The sequence below is a fragment of the Rhinolophus sinicus genome, chromosome 14 (genome assembly GCF_057876585.1).
Source record: "Rhinolophus sinicus isolate RSI-liver-muscle chromosome 14, RSI-T2T, whole genome shotgun sequence".
Taxonomy (NCBI): domain Eukaryota; kingdom Metazoa; phylum Chordata; class Mammalia; order Chiroptera; family Rhinolophidae; genus Rhinolophus; species Rhinolophus sinicus.
This window is the reverse complement of record NC_142514.1, coordinates 175,119,534-175,144,402: the sequence shown is the minus strand read 5'-3', so window position 1 is coordinate 175,144,402 and position 24,869 is coordinate 175,119,534. Positions and strand designations below refer to the sequence as shown.

The 24,869-nt window shown below is 49.6% G+C and overlaps 1 protein-coding gene across 4 annotated transcripts in view; it reads left to right on the top strand.

The window, feature by feature from the left end:
- The first annotated feature begins 4,624 nt into the window (after nt 1–4,624).
- LRP4 (LDL receptor related protein 4) overlaps nt 4,625–24,869 on the top strand; it is a 47,083-nt gene continuing 26,838 nt past the window's right edge. For 3 of the 4 annotated variants that reach the window (XM_019743542.3, XM_019743545.3, XM_019743546.3), the window contains exons 1-13: nt 4,665–4,849; nt 17,735–17,881; nt 19,063–19,179; nt 19,467–19,580; nt 19,910–20,026; nt 20,389–20,517; nt 20,724–20,843; nt 21,243–21,368; nt 21,982–22,107; nt 22,299–22,433; nt 22,831–22,956; nt 23,302–23,532; nt 24,316–24,472. In XM_019743542.3, coding sequence (XP_019599101.3) covers nt 4,798–4,849; nt 17,735–17,881; nt 19,063–19,179; nt 19,467–19,580; nt 19,910–20,026; nt 20,389–20,517; nt 20,724–20,843; nt 21,243–21,368; nt 21,982–22,107; nt 22,299–22,433; nt 22,831–22,956; nt 23,302–23,532; nt 24,316–24,472 — 1,697 coding nt within the window. In that variant the 5' untranslated portion in view covers nt 4,665–4,797. Of the gene's footprint in view, nt 4,850–17,734; nt 17,882–19,062; nt 19,180–19,466; nt 19,581–19,909; nt 20,027–20,388; nt 20,518–20,723; nt 20,844–21,242; nt 21,369–21,981; nt 22,108–22,298; nt 22,434–22,830; nt 22,957–23,301; nt 23,533–24,315; nt 24,473–24,869 lie in introns of all 4 variants that reach the window. The other variant, XM_019743543.3, reaches the window with a different exon arrangement.

Below are 24,869 nucleotides of genomic sequence, written 5' to 3'. Positions count from 1 at the left end.
CGAGCCTTTTCTGAGGCTGTGAAATTGAGCGGAGACCAGCCATAAAGAAACAGCATTCTAAACAGAGGAGACAGCTCACGTAAAAGTCGGAAGACAGAAATGACAGCATGTTGCAGAGCTGAAAGAAAGCCGTTGTGACTAGAGCAGAATGAGTAAGGAGAGACGTGGTCAAAGAAGTAGGCAGAGGCCAGATCCTGAAGGACCTTGTCTACCAAGAAGTATGGATATTATTCTAAGTGTAGTAGGAAGCCATTGGAAGGTTTTATGCCCAGTAATGACATGATCTGAATTATGTGTTTAAAGAAGGCACTCTGGTTGCAGTGTAGAGAATGAATTATAAAGGGGCAAATGTGGAAACAGACCATTTATGTAATGCTTGATTCATGTTTGTTATTAAATTAGTATTTATTCATTGATACATTTCTTTATCCACCATTCCAAACTTATCTTTGCTGCTGAAATAAGCAAGATATACTGAGATATTTGCTGCAAAGTCTCTACTTAGAGGTGCCAAGTGTGTGAATATCAAGCTTTCAGGAGATAACAACGTGCTAGAAAGTCCCACTTTTCAGGGTGTGCCCCAAGTTAGGCCGGGAAACTGAATCAGCCATCGTATCCCAGGTCCTGACATGAGTATTACTGCTGAGCTGGAACATGAAACGTGCTGGTGCTAGAAATGGTGGTATGAAGGATTTGCAATTAAAGAAAGCACAGAAATGTAAATCAGACTATTCCCTTATACTTTCATTCCCCGGCCCCCTCCGCTTCAGGAGGAGCCCCCTAACCTAGATAAAAGCACACACGTTGCTAAAAGTTAATGATGCTTTTCCATAATCCTATGGACTATTTCCTGGCTCAGAGCCTTTGCATATACTGTTCCTTCTGCCTGGAAGACCCTTCCCATCCACTGTTAGTCTGGTGACTTTTTTTTTTTAATTTTATTTTATTAAATTTATTGGGGTGACAATTGTTAGTAAAATTACATAGATTTCAGGTGTACAATTCTGTATTACATCATCTATAAATCCCATTGTGTGTTCATCACCCAGAGTCAGTTCTCCTTCCATCACCATATATTCGATCCCCCTTACCCTCATCTCCCTAGTCTGGTGACTCTTAATCAGTGTAAGTGTCTGTGCCTTTGACAGGCCTTCCTTGAAACCCTAAATCTAAATCAAGTTTCTCCTTTCATAAAACCCTGTACTTTTCCTTGAAAGCCCCTACCATTTGTAGGTTTACATTCATTTGTGAGATTGTTCTTTTAATGCCTCTGCATATTTGTAGACTCCACACCCATCAGACTCTAAGTTCCAGGGACCCAATCTATCTGTTTACCACTGCTTCTACAGTGCATGGCATATAATACACCCATAATAAATACTTATTCTTAATAAGTGAATGACTCCTAAAAATAGGCTTCCCTAAGCAGGTAGGTATAGGACTCCTTTAGCTGTGCTTTTTCTTTGTTTCTTTTTTATTTTTTTTTTGCTTAAACTTTTATTTATTTTCTTAAGTGTGTTTTTCCAGGACCCATCCGCTCCAAGTCAAGTAGTTGTTTCAGTCTAGTTGTGGAGGGCACAGCTCACAGTGGCCCATGTGGGGATCGAACCGGCAACCTTGTTGTTAAGAACACCACGCTCTGACCAACTGAGCTAACTGGCAGCCCCAGCTGTGCTTTCTCTTGTTTTCCCTTCTATAGCTTTAAAAATTCCTGCCCTCCATTTATACTGCCTTAACAAGAAAGGAATTCTAGAGAGAAGATGAAGCAATTCTTTGAAGAGTCACGTTCTTAAGCTGTTAAATCTGGGAGGGTCTCTCAAGCTAAGCACTATTAAAACTTTGGAGCTGGATAATTTTTTGTTGTGGGAGGAATGTCCTGCTCATTGTAGGTTGTTTAGCAAACTCCTTGGCCTCTACTAATTATTTGCCAGTAATGCCCACTCCCAAAAATGTCTTCATTTATTGCCGCATGTCTGCAAAATCACTCCTGATTGAGGAACACTGTTTTAAAGTGTGAAACTTCAAAACTTTTACTCTTTTAGAAGAATTATGTTTAGATATTCAGGTTGTTGAATGATGCCTCAGTCATAAGAGAATTCTGCCAATCCAACTGGATCAAACCTGTGCCCATTTCTATCTTGTTTCTGCAGCACTCCCTGCGTTTCCTTTGAAAAGGCCATTAGTGATGGTCTAATTAAGGGCAATATTCTGATCTTGGAAATTCAGTTCCCTGGTCTGTCCTAGAAGGATGAAGGAAAGGGGTGGTGTTTCTGAGGAAACCAATGCCTCTGAGACCCCTCTGAAATTGGCAGTCCCCTACAACTTTTCTAGGGGCATGTCCCAGAGGACAATAAAAGGGAGACAAACAGCTCATTCTGGCATGCTTTTCAGGATCTCTCACTCCAAACAAGAAAGTCTGAGAGGCCTGGTAAAAATAAATATGGCTTAGCACTCCTGGCACAAGAGCAGTTTCTGACAGCCAAGACTTAACTCACCCTAGGGGGTGACCCAGGCAGGGACTATGCACAAAATTCATTTCTACCCATTGATATTCCCAGTGACTAACAGCAGCCAGGGATGGCTCTGTGCACCAGAACTGTGCTGCACCATGGAGGAGGAGAACTTTGGATGCACACAGAAAACACAGTCTCTTGAGCCTGAGTCAGATGGGGATAGCCGGCCTCCCCCTTTCTCCTCAATCCCAGAAGAACAACACAAATCATGCCTTCTGGAAAGGAACCTGCGTCTTTTGCATACAGAGTGGAAACTGTTTTAAAATCCGTAATCCCCTGACATGGAAAGTATGGTGACCGCCTGTCCTGTTTTTTGCGGGGACAGATGTATTCATTATACTACATGTCCGTAGTTTTCATGTGGAAAAAACATGGTCTCCAGAATCCTAAGGTCTTCCTCAACAGATCGAAAAGCAAATCTTCGTCAGTAACATATATTGAAATCTTGAGACCAACCAAGGCTGCATCAAAAATGTGATAGGGGGATTGCGGGGAGTGTATGTGCTGAGAATCAGCCTCTACTTTTCACTTTTTTCTTATTGGATTGTAGGCTAAGGTGACAGAAGTCGTAAAGGTGGACTTAGCTTTCTTTCCCGGGTAACAGTAAGAGCATATAAAGCTGACCTGACTCGACTGCCGCCTTCAGTCAGCAAGAAGAACTACACACACAGAAAATGCCTCAGTATAAGTTACCATGGTGATGCTAATTCAACCACATTTCATCTGTGTAAAAATTTCAGGCAAAACAGTATAGAGAAATACTGGCTGAGAAGAAATTAACACTCCACGTTTTTTGGATGCTGTTGCAAAGTTAATGTTATCTTTGGTCAAAGATGGTAATATGAAGTTAAATCCTTTAAAAAATTGAAAACAAGCAAGGATGAAATGTCAACCAATCCATTAGAGAAATTTCCCAACATCCTCTTTGCACTACACCAACTTGCTTTTCTCTCAGCTAACCTGGGGCATTTGGGTCTTCTTGACTCTATTTACCAATGAGAGAAAGTGGCTTAACCGAACGTCGGAAGATCCAAAGCCAGGAAAGATGGTGTACCAACTCCAAGGGAAGAGTGAGACATATAGGACCCCAAGGAAGTTGGGGACTTGGACAAAGGTAACAAGATTCAACCTAGAAAAGGAAAGGTGGTAACAAAATTAACTCAGACTATTAACATGCACTGGGGAAAGGCATAGGCCACAAAGGTAAAACAAGAGAGGAGTTTATAATCTTATGTAGTAACTCAAAAGTTAAATATGGCTGGAAGCTGGGAGGAGGCTAAGGTCTTTGGAAGAATGCAACTGCAAGTAAAGACTTACTTCCTTACCCGCTTCGTTCTTTGCCAGGATCAGAAAGTCAAAGAAGGTGAAGAGGCTAACAACGCTAATTTACAAAGACTTTGAGGAGCACTAAGTCTGTCTGGGCCAATTCTGGACGTCTGAACTGGGGCCACAGGACCCAGACAACCACCTCAGGAAATGAGTAAATGAAAAGGGGAGGTCGTGGAATTATTTAGCCCTGGAACAACGCTGCCCAGGCGGGGGTGGGGGGTAGGAGGTGGGGTGGGGGTGGAGCAAGAAGAAAAATCTCAGAACAGGAATTTTGACAGTGAGACTGCTAGTTAAGATACAGCACTCCAGGCCCCCTGATGTCCCTTGTTTGATGTCAATAAAGCCCGAGAGGATTATGCATTAGCAAGTCTTGCGTATTCTGAGACATCAATAAAGTCTGGATTTGGGGCCGGTAAGGGGGCCGGGGTCACGCTCAGGAGACTTGGGTCAGCCTGGGTGCTCCTCTCTGCATAGAGTTAGAGAGACCGGCATGTGAGAGTTGCTGCTAGAATAATTTTTTCAAGTTAGGGACATTCGAGCACTAGTGATGGGGAGGGGGAGGGGGGCTCTCTCGAGGGCTAGGAATGTGGGGGCGGCCTGAAGAGGAGCGGGGCCAGAGCGCAAGGCACCGCCGGGTGGGGTCTGGGGACCCGGAGGCGGGGGCCGAGGGCGGGAAGGGGCCGGGCCGGCGCTGGGGGCGGGACCAGGCGCGGTGGCGGTGGCGGGGGCTGCGGCGCGGGGGGCGGGGCAGCCGGGCCCGGGACACCCCCTCCCGGTCCCCTGGCGGGGCGGCTTCGGCTCCGGCAGCACTGGAGGCAGCAGCGACTACAGGACTTGCGGGGCGCGTCCGCCGCGGTGAACGGGACGCTTCCCCCTCGGGACCCTCCGCCGCACGTCCCACGGGAGCCGGCGGGACCCCAGGCCGGCAGGGAGTGCCGGCGGCGTCCGCGGCACCATGAGGCGGCGGTGGGGCGCGCTGCTGCTTGGCGCCCTGCTCTGCGCACACGGTAAGCGGCGCCGCCGAGCCCGCGCCAACCGGTCCTCGGGGAAAGTTTTGTGCTTGGGTCGGACCGCTGCAGGACTCACCTCCCGAGAGTGGGACGGCGCAGGCTGGGGCCTGAGACCCCTCGCCCTCACTCCAAGCAGTAACCCTGAGATTGCGTGCCGGGGAGGAGAGCACCAGGTTCTCCAGCTCAAGTCCGAGAGGGGGCAGCGGTGGAGGAGCTCCCCGGGCCGGGTCTGGGCCGGGCTGAGGGAAGATCCGAGGTGCTCGCTCGCCTGCCCTCGCTGCTTAGAAGAGCTGGGGCTACTTTTCCTTTCAGGTTAAGACAGTCTCTGTGTCCTTGATGCGAATGAATGTGCGCGAAGAAAGGGAGGCGGGGGAGGATGGTTGCTAAACCATAAATTGTAAATAGCCCTCCTTCCAGGGAATGGGGGTCTCGGGCGGATCGCGGAGAGGGGCCCCAGTGGAATCTGAATACTTGAGCTCTGGGGAGTCCTGTTTTGGGGGAACAGTTCCTTGGACTTCAGACCCTGCTCCCACTGAGGGTCTTTGGGCACTGCCTGCTTGCAGCATCTCCCCTTAGTGGTGTTTTTGGGTTCCCTCTCCTGGCTGCGACCAATCAGCTCCCTGCCCTGGATCCTTCTCGGAGGGGGGAGGGGGAAACAGGGTTGAAAAGGGGGCAGAGAAGGGACACAAGGAAGAAACTGCTGGAAGGCTCCTGCAGATCCGTCCTGGCCCGGTTAGAGGGGCTGGGGGAGGCGGGTATTGCCGAACTTCAGAAGGCAGCCTACCGGCCGGCGCGATAACCCTCGGGGAAACTAGACCGAGGGCAGGAGGAGTACGGCTTCATCTGCTCCTTATTAATAAGTTGTTTGGTGCCCATACGGAACTGTTGTGTGTGATTAGGGCTCCGGTGGAATCTGTTTTTCCGCAGCCTCCTAAGACTGTGGGTGTACCCCGTGATTTAGCAGCTGCCTCTAGTTTGTCCCAAAGATTAAAAAAAAAAAAACAAAAAAAAAACTTTGGTGTTTGGACCCCAACTGTATTCACCCACCACTACTCAACGGCGGGGATATCCCAATCTTCCCATTCTCTTCGCAGCCCGGATGGGGGGTGGGGTTGGGTATCCACGGGTCTGTAGACCCTGGCCCTGCACGGGTTTTTTCTTTAACGCAGAGCAGATTTCGGAACTTGCCTGGCAGGGCTTGGAGATGCCTGGGCACTTGTTTTAAAGATTGGTTTACCTCTCAAATCCAAAACAGAGTTCTCGTGTCTGTTATTTAAACTACCCGTGGATTTTAAATGATTTTTTCCATGCCTTCTCTAAACGCCGACTGAGCTCTTTCTCTCCGCTCTCAGCTCTTCCTCTCGGAGTCGTAGGCTGGCGGACTCGTGTTCCTCTTCGCACTGTGCTCTCCCCCTCCCGGGCTCTCTTCTAGAGGGTTATTTGTAGCCTCTTTGGCGTGTCGGGACAGCGGCCCTAGTGGGGTAGGAATGTAGCTGCTCTTCCCACCACTTGGGCCCCTTAAAGGGACAGCTATGCTTTTTGGGGGTTTCCCCCTTCGGGCTGCAAGAGAAGGGGATGGAACTTTCCTTTCGGCCCCCTGGAGGAAGTTTTGAAAAAGATCAAGGGAAATGGCAAGGCACTGAAAAAAAGGGGGGTGGGGTGGGGGCTAAAACGGATACCAACAAAGCCAAGGAGGTTGTCGCCTTCTGCCCTGGGGAAAGGGGAGCTGGAAGGTTCCTGGCTGAGACTGGCCAAGAGGCTTGTACTGCTCCAGAGCTGTCAAAACTACATGTGCTGCATCACCGCTGAGAATGGGGGTGGAGAATTGTGTATGTTCAATGCTTCAGAGAAAAGGATGGGCGGGTTCTTGGTAATTCTTTTGGGTTCTTTTTAAGGACAAAAAGTTTCATGGAAACTTCTTCTAAGCACGGGAGGCTTTCTGTGCACATGTGTAAGGACAGTCAGTGAAACGAAGAGCTAAACTTCCCCGAGCCTGATCGTAAGCCAGCCTGCAGGCCTGGAGGGAACAGATTCATGCTTCCCCAGTGAGACTGAGCAGTTGCTCAACCAAAATACCACCATCAGGATCCCTAACACCATGTTCCAGTGGCTCAGGGAGAAGACTGGGTGTCATAGTAGATCAATTCGGTGGACCTGACCTCAGCTAGGACTGAATTCACCACACTGAAGTTTAAGGTGCTAGTTGGCTGCTGCCAGGCCTTTGGGCTTTTCCTAGAGCCTAGGGGTTTGGCCTGAGCCTGTATAACACTCCAACCTTAAAGACTGTGAAAGGAAACTTGATTGCTGGTAATGGCCCTGGGTATCTTTCAACTGAAGGTGGAGGAGAAGCCTCCAACAATCGTTGCTACTTGAAGAGTGGAAAGAAACTATGTTGGTCTTAGAGGTCTCTTCCAGGTGAGCGAAAAGTTGAAAATTCTGCCTACAGGTGATTAGGTAGGTAGAGAGTTGTTTCTGAGGATGAGTGCAAAAGAGTGGGACTGAGATTGGTCCCCTTTCCAGCTGGCTGTTGTCATGGTGCTTGGTTGACCTTGTCCTTGATATTATTGGATTTGTGAAAGATGCTTGGCTTGTCACTGACTTTGGATTTCCTCTTCTGTCCCCTGTTGAATATCAGATAACATCTTTGGGACTGGCACATGGTATTAAGACTGACAGGTGCAAGGGAACCAAGTCTGGCCATGTCTGATACAGAGCACGTTGGGCATGTCCATCTTCTGGGTCAGCAAAGAACACAGCAGATTGCAGAGGACAGGGTGTGTTTTGTGGATCTTTGCTCATTCTTTCTCCTGATTGACTGCTAATCGTCATCCCTAAGAAGAAGGAAAATGGGCAGGATTGGCTATGTTGCTTCTGTTTTGAAGAAAAGATCGATACTAGGGACTTTCCAAATGGGAACAGCATTTCAGGGACTACTTTAAGAAGTAGTCTTGTCTCTTTTTTTAGGATTGGGCACATCTCCTAATTATGAGAGTTCCATGCCCTTGGTTGACTAGCTCTTCTAGCCTGTTTCAGCCACAGTCTCTACATTCCTTGACTCAACTTAGCCATGTGTTTTGTCACAGTTACCTGGGCGTGGAGCATCTGGGCCCCAGACTGTGTCTGGATTACCATCTCATCGTCAGCATCAGAAGCCCTTCTCCCCTACTCAGCCTAGTGGGACTCAGTGTCCTAGAGAAGACTGCGTTCTGACTGGTTGGCTGGCAGAGCCTGGTTTGGCCCTATAAATAGCTCTGATGAATGCCTGTGCTTGCTGTTCTTCAGCTTAGAGCTGGCAGGGTCGGGTTATTTCTCCCCAGTACACTCAGGAGCATTCCCTAAACTGGGCTCTGCACCCATTCATTTGTTCATTCATTCCACATATGCACATTTGTCAAACACTAATCTTATCACTGCCTGCAGAGCTCAGTGATTAAGCAGCACGGGCACATCTGAGTTTGAATCTTGGCACTTCCTAGTGACTGTGTAAAACAATCTCCCTGAACTTCAGGGTTCTTATCTGTCAATGGGGAGGAGGCATAAGTAGTAATAAGTTATCACTTGAGAATATTGCACAAATTTAATGAGATAATAGTATGTTCAAACCATTCAGTACCGAGCCTGACAACTACTGTTATGATAGGCCTGGATAAACGTTAGCTCTTTGTTAGCAAGCTTGCATAAGTGGATTAGAGATGGTTGTGGCCTTTGGACTCTGGGAGCCAGGTAAACAAATCATTCTACTACAATGTCATGTGCTAAAATGGAGGCTCAGCTCTTCATTCATTCATTCATTCATTCATTCATTCATTCATTCATTCATTTCAGCTGGTTTTTTGCTTGATTCTTTTAAAGATCTTGCTCCTTCTTTCCCCCCTTGAAAACCTAATGAAACCGAAGCCTAGTTTACTCCTGTGCGCACTTCCAGAAAAGAGGCCTATGAAGCTATACCATGAGTCTAGGAGCCCGGTCTGCCTTAGTTCTCCTGGGAGAGGTCCTGGGGGATGGGGATTTCCTGAGAGCTCCCTTGTTCTAGTCCTGTGGTCAGGGATGCAGCCAGGCATCTCACTCTAAGGTTGCTATGACCCAGGGTGAGAGGTGCTGGCTGAGGTCTCTTGTAGCTGGAACAGTTTAGAATTCCAAGCGTTCCCTCCCACTGGCCTGGGAAAGGAGTCAGGCCCCCGAGCTCATAAGGTAGTAATTGCCCCAATTTGGGGGCTGGGCTGTTGCGAGCCTCCTTCCTTCATGACTACCGTCTTCAATCAGGAATCCTGTCAGTGTGCAGAGATAATTGATGTGGGTCTCGAGCCCCCAGCTCCTCCACCCCAAAGTTTGACCCCTGTTGTCCCTTTGTTTCTTCCTTTTAAGTTGGTGCCAGTGATGCGATGTTTTTGGGGGCTGCGGAAAGTTGACCGTAACCAAGAGCAGCTGTTAAAAAGAGCTGATTCTCTAGCTTTCCTGGCAGTCTTTGACTCCGTTTTCTGTTCTGCATTTTTGATTTAGCAAGAAGCAAACATCCTAGCTGCCCCTGGGCACCTCTTATGCCCTTCCTAGCAAACTTCATTCTTTCACTGCACGTAGGCATTCCCATCCTTGCTCACAGCCGAGTGGATTGACTGTAAGCTTCCCTAACGCCTTGCTTCCCTACTCACTCAGGTTAAAGTCAGGGAAGGGCGCTGCCTGAGACCCAGCTGGGAGAGCCTTGCTGGGACTTGCTGCAAGCCCTGACGTGGCCCACGGGAGCTCCCCGCCTCACCTCCGTGCAGAGCTGAGGATCAGAGCTGAGAGCACAGCCGGAAACAAAAGACTGGGAGCAAACCCATCTGGCTGAGAGGCAGCGACACAAAGGTGCTGCTGCATAATTTATCACCGGAGGTTTTCTGGGGCCAGGAAGCTCGTGGCTCCAGGCAGAGCCTTTTTGGGGGAGAGGGGCCCTCCCCCTGTCTGGGTGTCAGGCCAGACAGGTACAGAGTACGGTAGTGGGAGAGACACCTGATTAGCACGTGAAATAAAGAAGCTTCAAGGTGGTAAGGATCTCCAGTGATCTCTCCAAGCTCAGCAGTTCCACTTCCTTCTAGGCTTGCAGGGCCTGGGTGGGTGAAATGCTCCAAATGTCATTGACCCCCAGCTTTGGAAGCCCGACTGCCACCTCCTTTTGGGCATGGGTGAGGATGAGCGACAATTTCTCTGCTGGATTGAATACAGCCTTCTGGAAACCAAGTACAGAGGTCAGGTTATAATATCCATAAGCCTAGCATATAAGAAAGGGGAGCTCCCTTCTCCTTTTTCCACTCCCTACCCCTTACCTCCAGCAGTTTAAATAGGAAGTTTCAACTACGGTTCAGAAAAGCAATAAGAGTGAAAGGCTCTAAAGCGTATCTCCCCCAGATGAGAATTTCTGCCTTTCTGGGAATGATCTCCTCTGGTTTTGCATCACAAACTGGGACATCTGATCTAAAAAATACAAATGTACTTTTGGGGCAGTTAACATTTTGTAATCTTTTGCTGTATTCCTGGCACTGTTGTAAGTGTGTAGCGTGTAGTATCACATTTATGGCTCATCAGGGTCCTTAGGAGGTCGGTACTGTTAGGTGCTTGTCTGACAGATGAGAAACCAAGGCTCAGAGAAGTTTGCTGTCACACAGCTAGTGAGTGAGCCAGGATTTGATCTCAGAGCCTAAGCTGTTAACCCGTTAACCCATACCTCTTAGAGCAGAATATTTTATATCCAAGCCATCCCCAAAAATCTAGGTTGTGAATATCCATATTTTATCTTAGATGGACCTCTCTGTTTTCAAACCTCAGCTTCTCAGGGAATCCCAATGCATAAAGAATTACTTTTCAGGTGCTTTTTGATGGAGGGAGACTTAAAAAGGCTCCCAGAAAGGGAGATGTGGTTTGTTGCTCCCTGAAGCCATGTGTTACTTGTGTTTTGAGATGTAGGGTGAAAAGAAAACCACATTTTCAGCAGCTCCTCGCAGAGCATAGCCCCATTCAAGCCCTGTTGGATTTGTGAAATCTGTTGACTGAGCTCCTGGGCAGGGTAAGTAGACTTTTGAGGGCCTGTGTGGAAACAGCCTAGTATCATAGCTAACATTACCGGGCTGAGAGAGAGGACACATCCACTTGAAGATGATGGGGTTAATAATAACACAGTATTATTATCCACAGCGGATGCAGGGAATATGTTCCACGCCCTCCAGTGGATGCCTGAAACGGCGGATAGTACTGAACCCTATGTATGCTGTGTTTTCTCCTATAGCTGCATACCTATGGTAAAGTTTCATTTATAAATTAGGCAAGAGATTAACAACAATAATAAAATAAAACGATTATAACAATATACTGTAATAAAAGTTTTGTGAATATGGTCTCTCTCTCTCTCAAAATATCTTATTATATTGTACGTACAGCATGGATACGCTGGACAAAGAGATGATTTGCATCCTGGGCAGATGGAGCGCATAGTGTGAGATTTTATCACGCTACTCAAAATGGCACACAATTTAAAACTTATGAGGTGTTTATTTCTGGAATTTTCCACTTAATATTTTCAGACCACCCTTGACGATGTGTAACTGAAACTGCAGATAAGGAGGGACTCCTGTACTAACAACAACAGCTTACTGTGTACTACATATATTATCTCATTTAAACCTCCCAACAACCCTGTGAAATAGGTACAATTATTACCCTCGTTTTACAAAAGAGGAAACTAGTCCATTTCTGAATTGCTCTGCAATTTAAGTTGTGACTGCTCTTTTCTGTGCTTGCATCCTAGGGGTTGGTGGATGATAAATTAGACAAGGATAAAGGATGCCATGTGCCTAGAGCGCCTTCCGAGAAAGGCAATGCAGGACCATTGCCATCGAGCTTTCTTCCACCTCTTCCCATAGTCATTTATACCACCAACTTAACTCATGAGGTGACACACAATAGGGTTTTTAGATGTCTCCAGCCCTGAAATAGTAGGTCTTACTCGTGGGGTGGCTAGATAAGACAGTTCTGAGTCATATTCTATAATAGTAATAGCAAGAGCTATTGTTTATTGAGAGCTTAGTCTGTGCCAGACATTCTGCTAAGTATTTTTTTATGAATTAACTAATTCGATTCTCATAACATTCATATGAGGTAGGGACTCTTGTTATCCCAATTTTCCTGATGAGAAACTAAGGTATAAAGAGATTCAATAATGTGCCCAGGGCTAGACAGCCAGGCATGAACTTAGTTTTGTTAAGAAGAGGAGCGCTTAACGTTATGCTCTTCTGCCTCAAAACTTGGGAGGCTGACCGTTCAGAACTTCTTTTCTGTGTTTAAGAGTGGCAAGAGGGCTGAACTTTCTGGGACCAGTAATCATGTGTCTGAGGGTATCTGATGGTGATGGCCCTTTTGAGAGAGGGCCCAGGTAGATTTTCAAACCAACCAGGTAAGGCTGGCCTCTAGGGATCTAGGAACAGAAAGAAGTAGAGTCATAGCATGTCGGTATTGCAGCCTGTTAATATAGCAAGTGAAAAGAACTCTCATTAGGAGAAGGGCGTGGACTGGATAGGACTAGGAAGCCGCCTGAAAAAGATGACTCTTATTTTCTTGAGTAAGTGCAGGTTAAGTGGGAAATAACTACTTTTATTTCTGATATCCTAGACCTCTTTTATGCTGTGACCCCAACTCTCACAAGACTCTAGAGGAATGTATCATTCATTCATTTTACAAACTTAGATTGATCAGCTATATACCAAGCATTGAACTACGCACTGTGAATACAAATACAAAACTCTAGATCACACAGTTCCAACTGCTGAGATGCTTACGGTCTAGTAAGTGAACAGTGATCCCACAGTGTGCTAAATGCTACCATAGGAAGAGGCGCAAAGGGCCTCTGGGGTACAGAGCAGGGGCTTTCGATTTGGCCAGGGCTGTGTGGGTCCTGGTGGGGCAGCATCAGGAACGGGTTCACTTCCTGGCCTCCTCCTGCTGCCAACCATTTACCTCTTTTGGTATTGCTTCTGATATTTCCTATGCAAGCTCTGTCCTCTCAAATGGAGGCGTTTCTAGGCACCCAGCTCTCTCCAGTTTCCAGGTATCTCTTGGATGAGATTAATTTTCATGCGGCTCCTTGCTGCCAACTCCTGTCAGTTATGTCAGTTTTGCCTTGCTTCATGGGCACCCCTTTCAGTGAGAGATGTGCACCGAGTAGGCTACCCAAGGAGCTGAAATTAGGGGATTGGTTTCTCAGTTGGCCAGGATGTAGTTTAGGGTCATTTCATATAACTTATCCTCATTAAATAAGGTTTATATCTTCACCAGTGCCGTTAGTGGACAGGAGGAGAGAGGAGAGCTTTAGTGTTAAAAGAAAAACATCCTTCACGTATATGAGTAATGATTCCTCCTTTTCCCATTGTCATCCTTCCACACGGGTAGCTGACATATTCCGGCATGCACAGGGCACTCCTTAAGCATCTCATCTCTGGTTCAACTTGAAAAAGCTGTTCTGTAGCTGTATGTAGTCACGGTCCACCTTGGGCTTCCAAGTGACAGGTGTGGTCCCCCTTCAGCTAAGAAGTCAATGGGATGGTGCAGAGCAGTGCCTCTCTTTACTTTGAATCAGTGTTAGCTGGAAAACTTACTGAAAGTCCAGAATCTGAGATCACATGAAGAGAAGAATCCTGGCCTAAAGGTCATAATGAGGTTGCCCTCCTGGCTCTCTAATTCACCCCATGACCTTGGCCAAAGCAGGTGACCTTACCTGTTAAGTGCGCACTACAGTAACTACTCAGGGTTATTATAATAATGATGAAATGAGAATGCAAGTATGTATGCCAAAGTAGCTTGTAAGCTGTCAAGAGAAATTACAAAATATAATTATTTGTTGTCAGAGCCCTGTTCCTTTCTGGACCAATACAACACTGAGATACTTGTCAAAGGACTGGGGCTCTAGACGGTCCCTGTTTTGCTACTTTACTTGAAGGCAAGGGAACTTATCCTTAGCCATCACCAGAAGGAGAGGTCGCTGCTTGAGATCCATACTCACTGCGTATTTGCTAATCGAGAATGTATGAAGGGGGACCCAAAACTTCTAGTGTTGTAAATTCCCTTTTTTAACCCAGGTTATGGAAAATTCTCATAATAGCAACACCATTATTTGAGGAGGGGAGCAGTATAATAAAGTCATTAAGAGCCGAGGCTCTGGGATCAACCAGCCTGGGTGTGAGTGCTGGCTCCAAACCTTAGGAGCTGTGTGATCTATTGACAGACTTCGAGTCTCTGTGTTTCAACTGTGAAGTGGTGATAATAACAATAGTGCCACCTCCCAGAGTTGTTGAGAGCTTTCAATGACATAACATATGACAATCACTTAGGAAAGTGCTTGGAGAGCACTTGCTAAGTACTCAGTCGGTAATGGTTGTATTATTAGGAAACTTTTGTGGTGTGCCAGCCCTGTGCGAGGCAGTTTACATGGGTTATTTAACTTAACCTATATAAAAACCCTTTGTGGTAGAACTATTATCATGCCCATTTTATGGATGAGGAAACTGAGGCCTAGAGGCATTAACTAACTTGCTCAAAGTGTTTCAGTTAATGGTAGAACCAGGATTTGGACTTCCGTCTCTCTGACTCCAGAATCTGTGCTCTCTCGGATGTTACACTGTGTCTGGTATACCAGATAGATGTTTCTCTTCTTTAAAAGAAAGTAATGAGAAATTGGTAAGATGGTTAAAGTTTTGGTTAACCTTTCAGGAAGACCCTATGAGCACATTCACATGTCTCCCAAAAGCTGGCTGACTTGATGATTAGGGGCAGTGAGCACTTTGGGGAGAGAGCTTTTCCTTGTTGAATTACGTTAGGTCAAAGGGCCCACGCCCCTGGAGGTGAAGGGAGCTTGCAGTGTGGCTGACAAATAGCTTTCAAGGCCAGAAGCATAGCTGACTATTCTAACTTAACACTTCTTAAAATGAACACTGCATTTTGCCACCCGCAGATTTTTCTTTTCTTTCTTCACTCACCATTCTCTTAGTTAAAAAGGGTTAAAAGCTGTCCTTTATGACCACAGCCAGGACTTGAGTGAAAAGGCAGAATTCCACCTCCGGAGATCCCAGAGGGGTAGCAGTTGTCCAGAAGAGCTGGCTTTTTGGAGTATAATGCATCTGTTTACTGTGAACGGCCCAAGCCAAGGGTTCCCCTGACCAGTGGCTGCCTGACCTTCACATGCTAATGTTCAGATATTGCTCTGACTTATAGGAAGTCTCGACTCTTCAGCCTCCTGCAACTAACCTGATGCCCATCCGAGGGAGTGCTTTGTCCCTGAAGTTTGCATGGGGAAATCAGGACTTTTGCTATTACTCAGCCAAGGGTGGGGGTGGGGCCTGAAAAGAAGTGCGGGGCGGGACCTCAAGGCATCCAGATACTGCTGTTCTTGCTCTCCCAGTCCTGGTACTGGGGTTCTTAAAATCAAGGCCTTTTGGAACAATTTAACCCCTACATCCCTATGCCTGTAGACTCATCCTGCACTTGTTGAGCATTTTGGTGTGCCAAGGCATGAGGTCGGCTTCTTCCATGTTTATCTTCTTGTCCAATCTGTGTGGCCTTTTTACATGAGGACACTGAGGCTTAGGGAGCTAAGTGACTTGTAGAAGATCGGACATCTGGTCAGGGGACCCCAGGACTGTCTGCTCCAGGTCCGGTGCTTTTTCTCTTCCCCCTCCCCCCAATTCCTTCTTCCTCCTCTCTGTTCTTGTCAGCCCCTTACCCTGAACTGTTGGTGCAGCCCCACTCCCTGTCTCGTGTGTGTGTGTGTGTGTGTGTGTGTGTGTGTGTGTGTGTGTGTGTAACAGTGGTTCTCAACCTCTATTGACAGATAATTTCTTTGTTATGGGGGCCTGTCTTGAACATTGTAGGATATTTAGCAGTGTCCCTGGCTTTTATCCACTAGATGCCAGAAATACCACCAATCATGACAACCAAAAATGTCATCATGCCTTGCCAAATGCACCCCAGGGAGGAGGGGGAGCCATCCCTGGTTGTGAACCAGTAAGTTAGCCATATCCTTCCTCTTTTGCATCCCTCCCCGTGAAGGAGGTCAGCATATTGGGGAGCACCACCGCATGGCGTCCTCTGGAATCCTTTGTCTTTGCTGTTTCATGCAGCCGGAGTTCCCTAAATCAGCACCTATAGCTGTGATGAGCTGGTCACACTAGAGAAGCTCCTCAGCCTCTGGGGCGCAGGGTCTGAGTGGAAAAAAATACCCCTATTCCTTCCTTTTCAGTGATCTCAGAACAGGTCCAGGAGGATGGGGCTGGGCTGGGCCGCTGGGTCTTCAGCTTCCCTGGGGAAGGATCCTATGTCGTGCACTTGCAGAGAGACCTAGAGAGACAGGGGAGCTAGCTGGGCTTGGAGCAAGGCCTTCCTGTGAGCTGTAGAGATGCTGCATCTCTCAAACAGATTCCTTTGATTTCCGCAGGAAATCCTGCATCTTTTCTAGGGCAGCTGATACCCTTAGCATGTGGAAGGGGAGGGCAAGGCCTCAGTTGAGGATCTAGTGAGAGCTCTGGTTCTTCACTCCAGAAATGAACATTTTGGCTGTAGTTTCAGGGATTCACAGATGCTCATGCCTGCCATCCATCCATCCATCCGCAGGTTAGGTACCCCTGCCTTACGCTCACCCTTGGGGCTGAAATGGAGAGGGAGGGCTCTAGGGCTCTCTCCTTGCTTTTCGAGGGGCAGCAGCACACCCTTTCATTCTGGGCCCTAAGCCCTGAGCCAGGCTGACTAACTGTAATGTGCAGTGAAGGCGTATGTTGAGATGAGCCAAGAAAGAGAGGCTGGCCCCGGTAAATAGGAAAGGAAAAGGAATGGTAATTTAGGAGCTGACTCCTTCCTTCCCTGTTCCAGCCCAGCCTGAGGGTAGGGCCCAGCTGAGGGGAGGAAGGGGAGAAGAAAGCAAAGAAGGGGGAGAGATGAGCACTGAGCAGTGGCCCCCTTCTTTCCCAGCTGCAGCAGCGCAGCGGGTTAGATGAATGCTGGGAGGGGGAGAGTGACCCTGGCAGAACCCTTTGTTCCAGCTGAGGCTGGAGCGGGGGCACTGAGCCATTCACACGCCATCCCAGGGCATCCTGCTGGGCACTGGGGAGGGGGCACAGCAGCCGGTCATGGGACTTGGCCAGGCAGATAGCTCAATAGGGAAGCCCAGCTGCGTGCTGTGGAGGCTGGGGGAGGGGCTGCTTCTGCCATCCTTCCTCCAGGCTGTGACTTGTCCCACAGACAGGAAGGCCTTGACTGGTGCCAGTCACTGTGCCCTGAGGTGGCCTGGTCCCTACCTCTTTGGACCCCACTTCTTTTCAAAAGTGAGCTCTGACTGGGGAACTCACCGCAGCCTGTGCTGCTTCTTGCTCCCCTGTGTGGATTCCTTATCTCTAATAGGTGTCTAGCATCTTAATTGCACTCTTATTTCTTGCCCTTCCTGGCCCACACCAAGGGACGGCCTGGTCCTGCTCAGAGGCAAAGGCATCTATTTCTCAACCAAGTTTGGGAGGGAAGAACATGGAAGCCTCATCTGCATCACCCCGTCTGTCTGCTGCTCCCCTTCCCTAAGAGCACCAACTTTCCAGGTGGTATCATTGGTCTCTGGGCCTTTGTGAGTGCCGGGTAAAAATGCTTGTCATAGAGAGAGTACCTGCCCTCTTTGTGAGCCCAGAGTCAGAGGGTATCTTCTTGACCGTTTGTGCCTTGGAGGAGGGGCAGACACCATTACATGATGTACATCTCCCTGCAGCGTCTCTGTGTCACCTGGGTGACCTTGGTCTTAGACTTGGCTCCTCTACCTTCCCTCTGTAATGGGGCTTTGCTGGGGCAGGGGCTGAGCCCTCACTGGTTTCTTTTCCCTCTGCCCAGGCCTAGCCAGCAGCCCCGAGTGTGCTTGTGGTCGGAGCCACTTCACCTGCGCAGTGAGTGCCCTTGGCGAATGCACCTGTATCCCCGCCCAGTGGCAGTGTGACGGAGACAATGACTGTGGCGACCACAGCGATGAGGACGGATGTAGTAAGAACCTCCCTGTGGGCAGGGGAAGGGGTGGAAGAGGGCCCTGCGGGTGGGGGAGCAAGCACAAGTCTGGTGGAGTTTTCTGTGCATCCGCTGGGTCAAACTCAGAGCCTTGGCCTCTTGTGAGGATGACAGGTATCACCGATGGGTGGGTTCCTCACGACACATACGGCTCCAACCCTCTTGTACTTCCCATGTTTCCATGCACATGTGTCCAGGAAAACAAACTTTGAAACAAGTATGGAGGAAAACACCATTGAAAATACAGATAGTCTCTTTAAATAGATCGCTCTGTATTTATGTGAATGTGCGTTTGTGTATTTGTACTGCATATTTGTACATTTGTTACTGTGCGTACTATACATGGATGCAGATGGTTTGTTTCTAACTGGTATTCTGTATAATCAAATCTTTTTATAATAGCATAGACTTTGTAAGAAATCTTACATTCTCTTTAAATCTCCCTTTTCCCCTCGTGTAGTAACATGCACAACAGGCTAGAGGGTCCTATCTTGGATACATAGAAATCACTGCCGAGGCAATTGTCTGGGTGTAGGGGTGCAACCTGCAGCACCTACGTCTGAGGGTGGCTAATTAGTCTAATAAGAATGAAGCTACAACCTGGACCTTATTAACTCTAACCATTTCAGCTAATTGCTTTGATGGTAAATGGCTCACTTTCATGTAGCACTTTCACATGCATTTTCTCAAAAGACCTCTGTGCGCCGAGTATAATTATCCCCATTGTGCAGTCGAAGAACCTGCTACTCAGAGAGGGGAACTGACTTGCTCAGTGTGATAAGTAATGAGTTCTAGAACTGGAAATGGAGCCCAGATGTGTCAATCATCACTTAACAAAGGCAAAAGAGAAAAAAATACACTTTTTTCTCTTGCTCATGTTTTTCTTACTGCTTGCCTCGTGGTTTTGAGTTCCTCGGGCTGCTCTGCCCTGTGAATCTCTCACCGCCATTCCCTGCTACTACTCTCACTTCTTTGCTACAGTTTCTGCTTCGAGTCTCATCAGCTGGTGGGGGTCAGGCACAGGAATCTGAAGACGGACTGTGATTCAGATGGGAGACGTGGAACAAAGGTGTTAGGAAAGGATTTCTGGCCCGGCTGAGCCTGCCTGAGGAAGTATACCGCGCTGATTCCCTTTGCTCTTCTTTTTTCCCCGGACCCAGTGCTGCCCACCTGTTCCCCTCTTGACTTTCACTGTGACAACGGCAAGTGCATCCGCCGTTCCTGGGTGTGTGACGGGGACAACGATTGCGAGGATGACTCGGACGAGCAGGACTGTCGTGAGTGCGGCCAGGGCCAGGCGGGCGCCCTCAGGCTCCGTGGGGGAGGGGTTTCTATCAGAAAGTGATGCCCCGGGCCCACGTCAGCCCTTGGGTCTTCAGCTCCTGGTCCTGTGCATTCGTCTTCCCTCTTGGCCACATAAGCCCCCCAGGAGACAGCCACCTGCTGCGGGTCCCTCAGGGCAGCCTCGGAGCTGCCTGACTGCTCTGTTCTGTAAGGCTTTCCGTGGAGCTTCCAGGCACGGCCCCCCCCTGCCTGCAGCAGCCTGACTTCTCTGTGCCTTCAGCCCCCAGGGAGTGTGAGGAGGACGAGTTCCCCTGCCAGAATGGCTACTGCATCCGGAGCCTGTGGCACTGTGACGGTGACAATGACTGCGGTGACAACAGCGATGAGCAGTGTGGTGAGTGGTGCTCCGAGGGGGCAGGCAGGTGGCTGCGCTCGGGAGGAGAGCGCACCGGGGGCTCCAGCGCCGCCAGGACCTTGAACTGCCTGGGTATCTGTGTCTGGAGCAGCTGGAAGAAGGCTGGAGAGACAGAGCAGTCCAGACCCCTCAGCCATCCTGGAGCAGGAGCCAGAGGCCCCATCTCTGTAGGGCCTCGGCTTCCCGGGGGAGTCTTGCCAGGCTGGGTCAGACCCGCAGGGGCAGTGAGGGGGGAGTCAGGGAGGATGGTAAGAGGGTGGCCTGTAGGGCTCCCTCAGGATGGCTGTCCCATCTTGCCTTCCCCCCAGACATGCGCAAGTGCTCTGACAAGGAATTCCGCTGCAGTGATGGAAGCTGTATCGCTGAACACTGGTACTGTGATGGTGACACGGATTGCAAAGATGGCTCTGACGAGGAAAGCTGTCGTGAGTTGCCCCAGATCTCAGGCTCTTGGGCTGGAATGGGGCAGAGGGCTCCGTCCCATGGGCGGCGGGCCAGGCTGAGGGATGCATGGACAGTAGCCAAGACAGGTGCGATCTTAAGAAGCAGTTTCTCCTAGGCTGAGCTGGGGTGGAAGCAGGTTCCCCAGGTGAGAAGTGAGGTCTCTCTTTGGTCCACTTGAATACGGGAGTCTACAAATATAAAGGCCATCCCACATGAAACCTGGTTACATCTCACTTGCAGAAGGTGCTTTGCCCGAGCATCATTGCCCCTTGGAGGAGTCAGGGCCCCTCTCCCCTGCCCGGGCCTGAGTGTGCGCCCCTCCCTACCCCTGCCTTCCTCCCAGCCTCAGCAGTGCCAGCGCCCCCCTGCAACCTAGAAGAGTTCCAGTGTGCCTACGGCCGCTGCATCCTAGACATATACCACTGTGATGGTGACGACGACTGTGGAGACTGGTCGGACGAGTCTGACTGCTGTGAGCGCTCGGGCCAGCTGCACGGAGGAGGGAGGGGCCCGTTTGGGGTGGCGAGGCACAGGTGCCAGCTGGGGCAGGAGCTCAGAGGGAGACTTTCTGGGGCAGAGATGAAGGAGCTGGAGTGCTATGGCTGTGGCTTTCTAGTTTGCTATGGGACACTCTGTGCACGGCCTCGCTAGAGACACAAGTTTGTCGTATTTCCCCAGCCTCCCACCAGCCCTGCCGTTCTGGGGAGTTCATGTGTGACAGTGGCCTGTGCATCAATGCGGGCTGGCACTGTGATGGCGACGCAGACTGTGATGACCAATCTGATGAGCGCAACTGCAGTGAGTGGGGGACAGCGCCGGAGGTCTGAGCTGGAAGTAGGGAGAGGGATTGTGGAACCAAAGAGGCCACCACCAACAAAGCATGAAAACAGATTGGACAGGATCACCGAGTACAGTTGTGGAGGTTGTACACTGCACGGAGGCACTGTGTCCAAAGAGATACCAGTCACATAATAGACATATGTGCTATCATCATATAGGCTTATGTATTCATCGTGGTAGTTTTCCATCAGATGGCAGTACAGGTTTTCTAATTCACACGAAGATGCCCTCTAGACCAATGTGACGTTGGTGTCCAGAGCGTGGCATGGGAGCTGGCATAAAGTACAATTTTGGATGGCGGGGAGGAGCTTTGAGCTGAAATGGGGCCTGCCTTTCATTAGGCCTTTGCTTTGCCAGCCACCTCCATGTGCACAGCAGAACAGTTCCGCTGTCGGTCAGGCCGCTGCGTCCGCCTGTCCTGGCGCTGCGATGGGGAAGACGATTGTGCAGACAACAGTGATGAAGAGAACTGTGAAAACACAGGTGGGGTCTCCCAGAGGCACCCCAGGCCCCTTAGCCTGAAGTGGGGGTGTAGGACGAGTGGAAAGAGGGCTGAGTGTGGAGACAACCATTCCAGTTGGGCCAAGGTGATGTTTTAGTCAAATCTTGCCCATGGCCTGGATTTTAACTGCCCTTCTTAGTTACCAGTATCAAATCCCGGTGCATTTGTTGACCTGCATTCTGGCCTAGAACACGGTATCAGGACTGGGAGCTTTAGTTGCCTCTCACATTCCAACTCACACACAGCCCCGGGCCTGTTGCTCTGCCTGGTGAGCCAGGACTGCTCTCTGTGGCTGACGACCCGACGCCCACAACCCTCGCCACGCTGGGTGCTGGGCACACGGGTGCAATTTCTCATTCTGTCCTACGTCTCTCACCGTCCACAGTGGTGTCCTGGGAAGAAAACGAATGCAGACATTTAGCCAGCCCTGTCTGAGCTGTTTCCTGCCTTGGACCCCGACCCTCCCACCTTACGTCTCATCTGTCTCCAGCTCGCCCTAGAAAATGACAGGCTCCCGTCCTTTTGTTGACCCAAGCCCTGCCCTGCTGTGACCTGACTCTGCCTCCCTCCCACCTTCCCTCTGTCCTTCTCTAGGAAGCCCCCAGTGTGCCTCGGACCAGTTCCTGTGTTGGAACGGGCGCTGCATCGGACAGAGGAAGCTGTGCAATGGGGCCAATGATTGCGGTGACAACAGCGACGAAAGCCCACAGCAGAACTGCCGTGAGTGTCCCCAGTGGGCGGGCCCGGCCCATGGTTTGTGGCTGAACCCCACCCATACGGTTCAAAGAGAATCCTCCCTGGGGACTCTTGCAGCCCCGGGAGCTGTTCTTCGTGGTCCAGGTGGAATGCCAAGTTGGCTGTCTGGGGGAGGATTCTGGGCTCAACTCCCATCTCTGGCTTGGCTGGCACAGGGCCCCGGACGGGTGAGGAGAACTGCAATGTTAACAACGGTGGCTGTGCCCAGAAGTGCCAGATGGTGCGGGGGGCAGTGCAGTGTACCTGCCACACAGGCTACCGGCTCACAGAGGACGGACGCATGTGCCATGGTGAGCTGGGACCTGGTTTGGAGCGAGGCCAGGATGCTGGGCAAGGCCAGCAGACAGTGAGCTGTGTTTCCTATGGGTCAGACATTTGATGGACATGACCTCATTTCATCATGACAGTAACCCTAGGAGGTAGGGATTGTCCCTCCCATTGCACAGATGGGAAAACTGAAGCTCAGAGGGGTTAAGTAACTTACTGAAGGCTACAGGGCTGTTGAGTAGCAGAGTTGGGATTCCAGCCTAGAGTGCATGACCTCAAAGCCCTTAACCACTTGTTCTCTAACCTCACTAGGCCTAGAAAGTAGATGGGTATGTGAGCAGAAAGGCCTCTGGTCAGCCTGGGAGTTGGGGGTGGGAGGATGGCAGAAGAGAGAGCTCCTGACCTGCCCGGTCCTCACAGATGTGAATGAATGTGCTGAGGAAGGTTATTGCAGCCAGGGCTGCACCAACAGCGAAGGGGCTTTCCAGTGCTGGTGTGAGGCAGGCTACGAACTCCGGCCCGACCGGCGCAGCTGCAAGGCTCTGGGTAAGGGGTGTTGGCATTTGGCTGGGTGGGCAGAGGGCTGAGTGTGGAGACAGCCAGGTGTTCCACTACTCAGGGATTTGCTGAGAGCTAGCGAGATTTCCATCTCAGTAAAATGGAGCTGTAAGGTGCATTCTGGGCTCCCCAAAATGCTGTACTGGGTGGGGTTGGGTGGCTGGGCTTGGGGAGTATACTTTAGAAATCCCCTCTCTTCTAGTGCTGATGCCAACAGCTCAGGACATGCCTAGATGGCCAGGGGTCCCATCTGTCAGCCAAGAATCTGGGGGTGCATGCAGAAGGGGGCAGCGCTGGAGCCCATGGGGGCCCCATTTCTATGATATATCCCAGGGCCGGAGCCTGTGCTGCTGTTCGCCAATCGCATTGACATACGGCAGGTGCTGCCGCACCGCTCTGAGTACACGCTGCTGCTCAACAACCTGGAGAACGCCATCGCCCTTGACTTCCATCACCGGCGTGAGCTTGTCTTCTGGTCGGACGTCACCCTGGACCGAATCCTCCGGGCCAACCTCAATGGCAGCAACGTGGAGGAGGTTGTGTCTACGGGGCTCGAGAGCCCAGGTAGGGATCCAGGCTCCGCAGGGAGGGGCCGGGCCACGCCATGTGCAAAGCAACCATGGAAGGAACAGGCTAGTGGTTTGCAAACCTCAGGCAGCAGAACATCTTTTTCTTCCAGTGAAATCTTGGAGGAACTGACATTGATAACATTTGTTAGTATCCATTAATTTTATAGGTTCAGGTTTGCTTGTTATTGAGCTTCACCGATAGCAGTTACAGTTCTCTACCAGCCTTTGCATCCAGTTAACTCTGAATTTTGTTTTGATTGCTTAGTATAATGCGTAATCTGACCGACCCAGATAAATATATCCAAATGTTTACAGATGAAAAAAAACACAGCTCACTTTGCAATCTCAGGGCATGTTACAAGCAGATGAAGTGGGTTGGAATTTGGTACCAAGCACATTTGACTCAAATTATGGAACTTCTAAAGTGCCTCTGCAAAACCCTAAGCTACAATTTGCAAACCCTTGAGCCAATGCAGCTCCCTGGGTGTGGGTCAGGGAGCCAGAATTCAGGAAATGGAGCAGGGATGGCTGAGAGGAGGAAATGCATGACCTGGGATAGTCACTTCACTTCTCTGTGCTTCAGTTTCTTTGTCTTCCTGGGGATATAGTACCTCACTTACAGAGTTGTTGTGCTGATTAAATGAGCTTGTCTGTGTAACATTGTTAGAATAGTGCCTGGCCCGAGAAACCGCCGCGTGTTAGAGTTTGCTCTTATTACTATGGCACAGAAGAGCCCGGGCGGGATCCCTGACAATTTCCCCCTGCCTCTTTCCACCAGGAGGCCTCGCTGTGGATTGGGTCCATGACAAACTCTACTGGACAGACTCAGGGACATCAAGGATTGAGGTGGCCAACCTGGACGGGGCCCACCGGAAGGTGCTACTTTGGCAGAACCTCGAGAAGCCCCGGGCCATTGCCTTACACCCCATGGAGGGGTGAGTGAGTTGTGTCCCAAATTCCTAAATCCCTCTTGCAACCTTCAGGGACGATTCCCAGGCCATCTGAACCAGGCTTTGTTGGGCAGCATCCTCACAGTGCCGTGCTAACAGCATGGACTCTCTGCCTGGCTTGCCTGGATTTGAGTCCTGGCTCTGCAGTAAGTGGCTGTGTGGCCTTAGGCTAGTTAGTTTATCTCTCTGCCTCCGTTTACTCATGTCTAAATTGGTGATTAAAAAACAAACAAACAACAACAAAAAACACCATACCTACCTCATAGCTGTGTGAAGATTAAATGAGAAGATGCATTTTAAATGGCATAATACACTTTAGATAAGTTGTATAAGTTTAGATAAGTTTAATACACTTTAGATAAGTTTAACGTTTTTATTATTC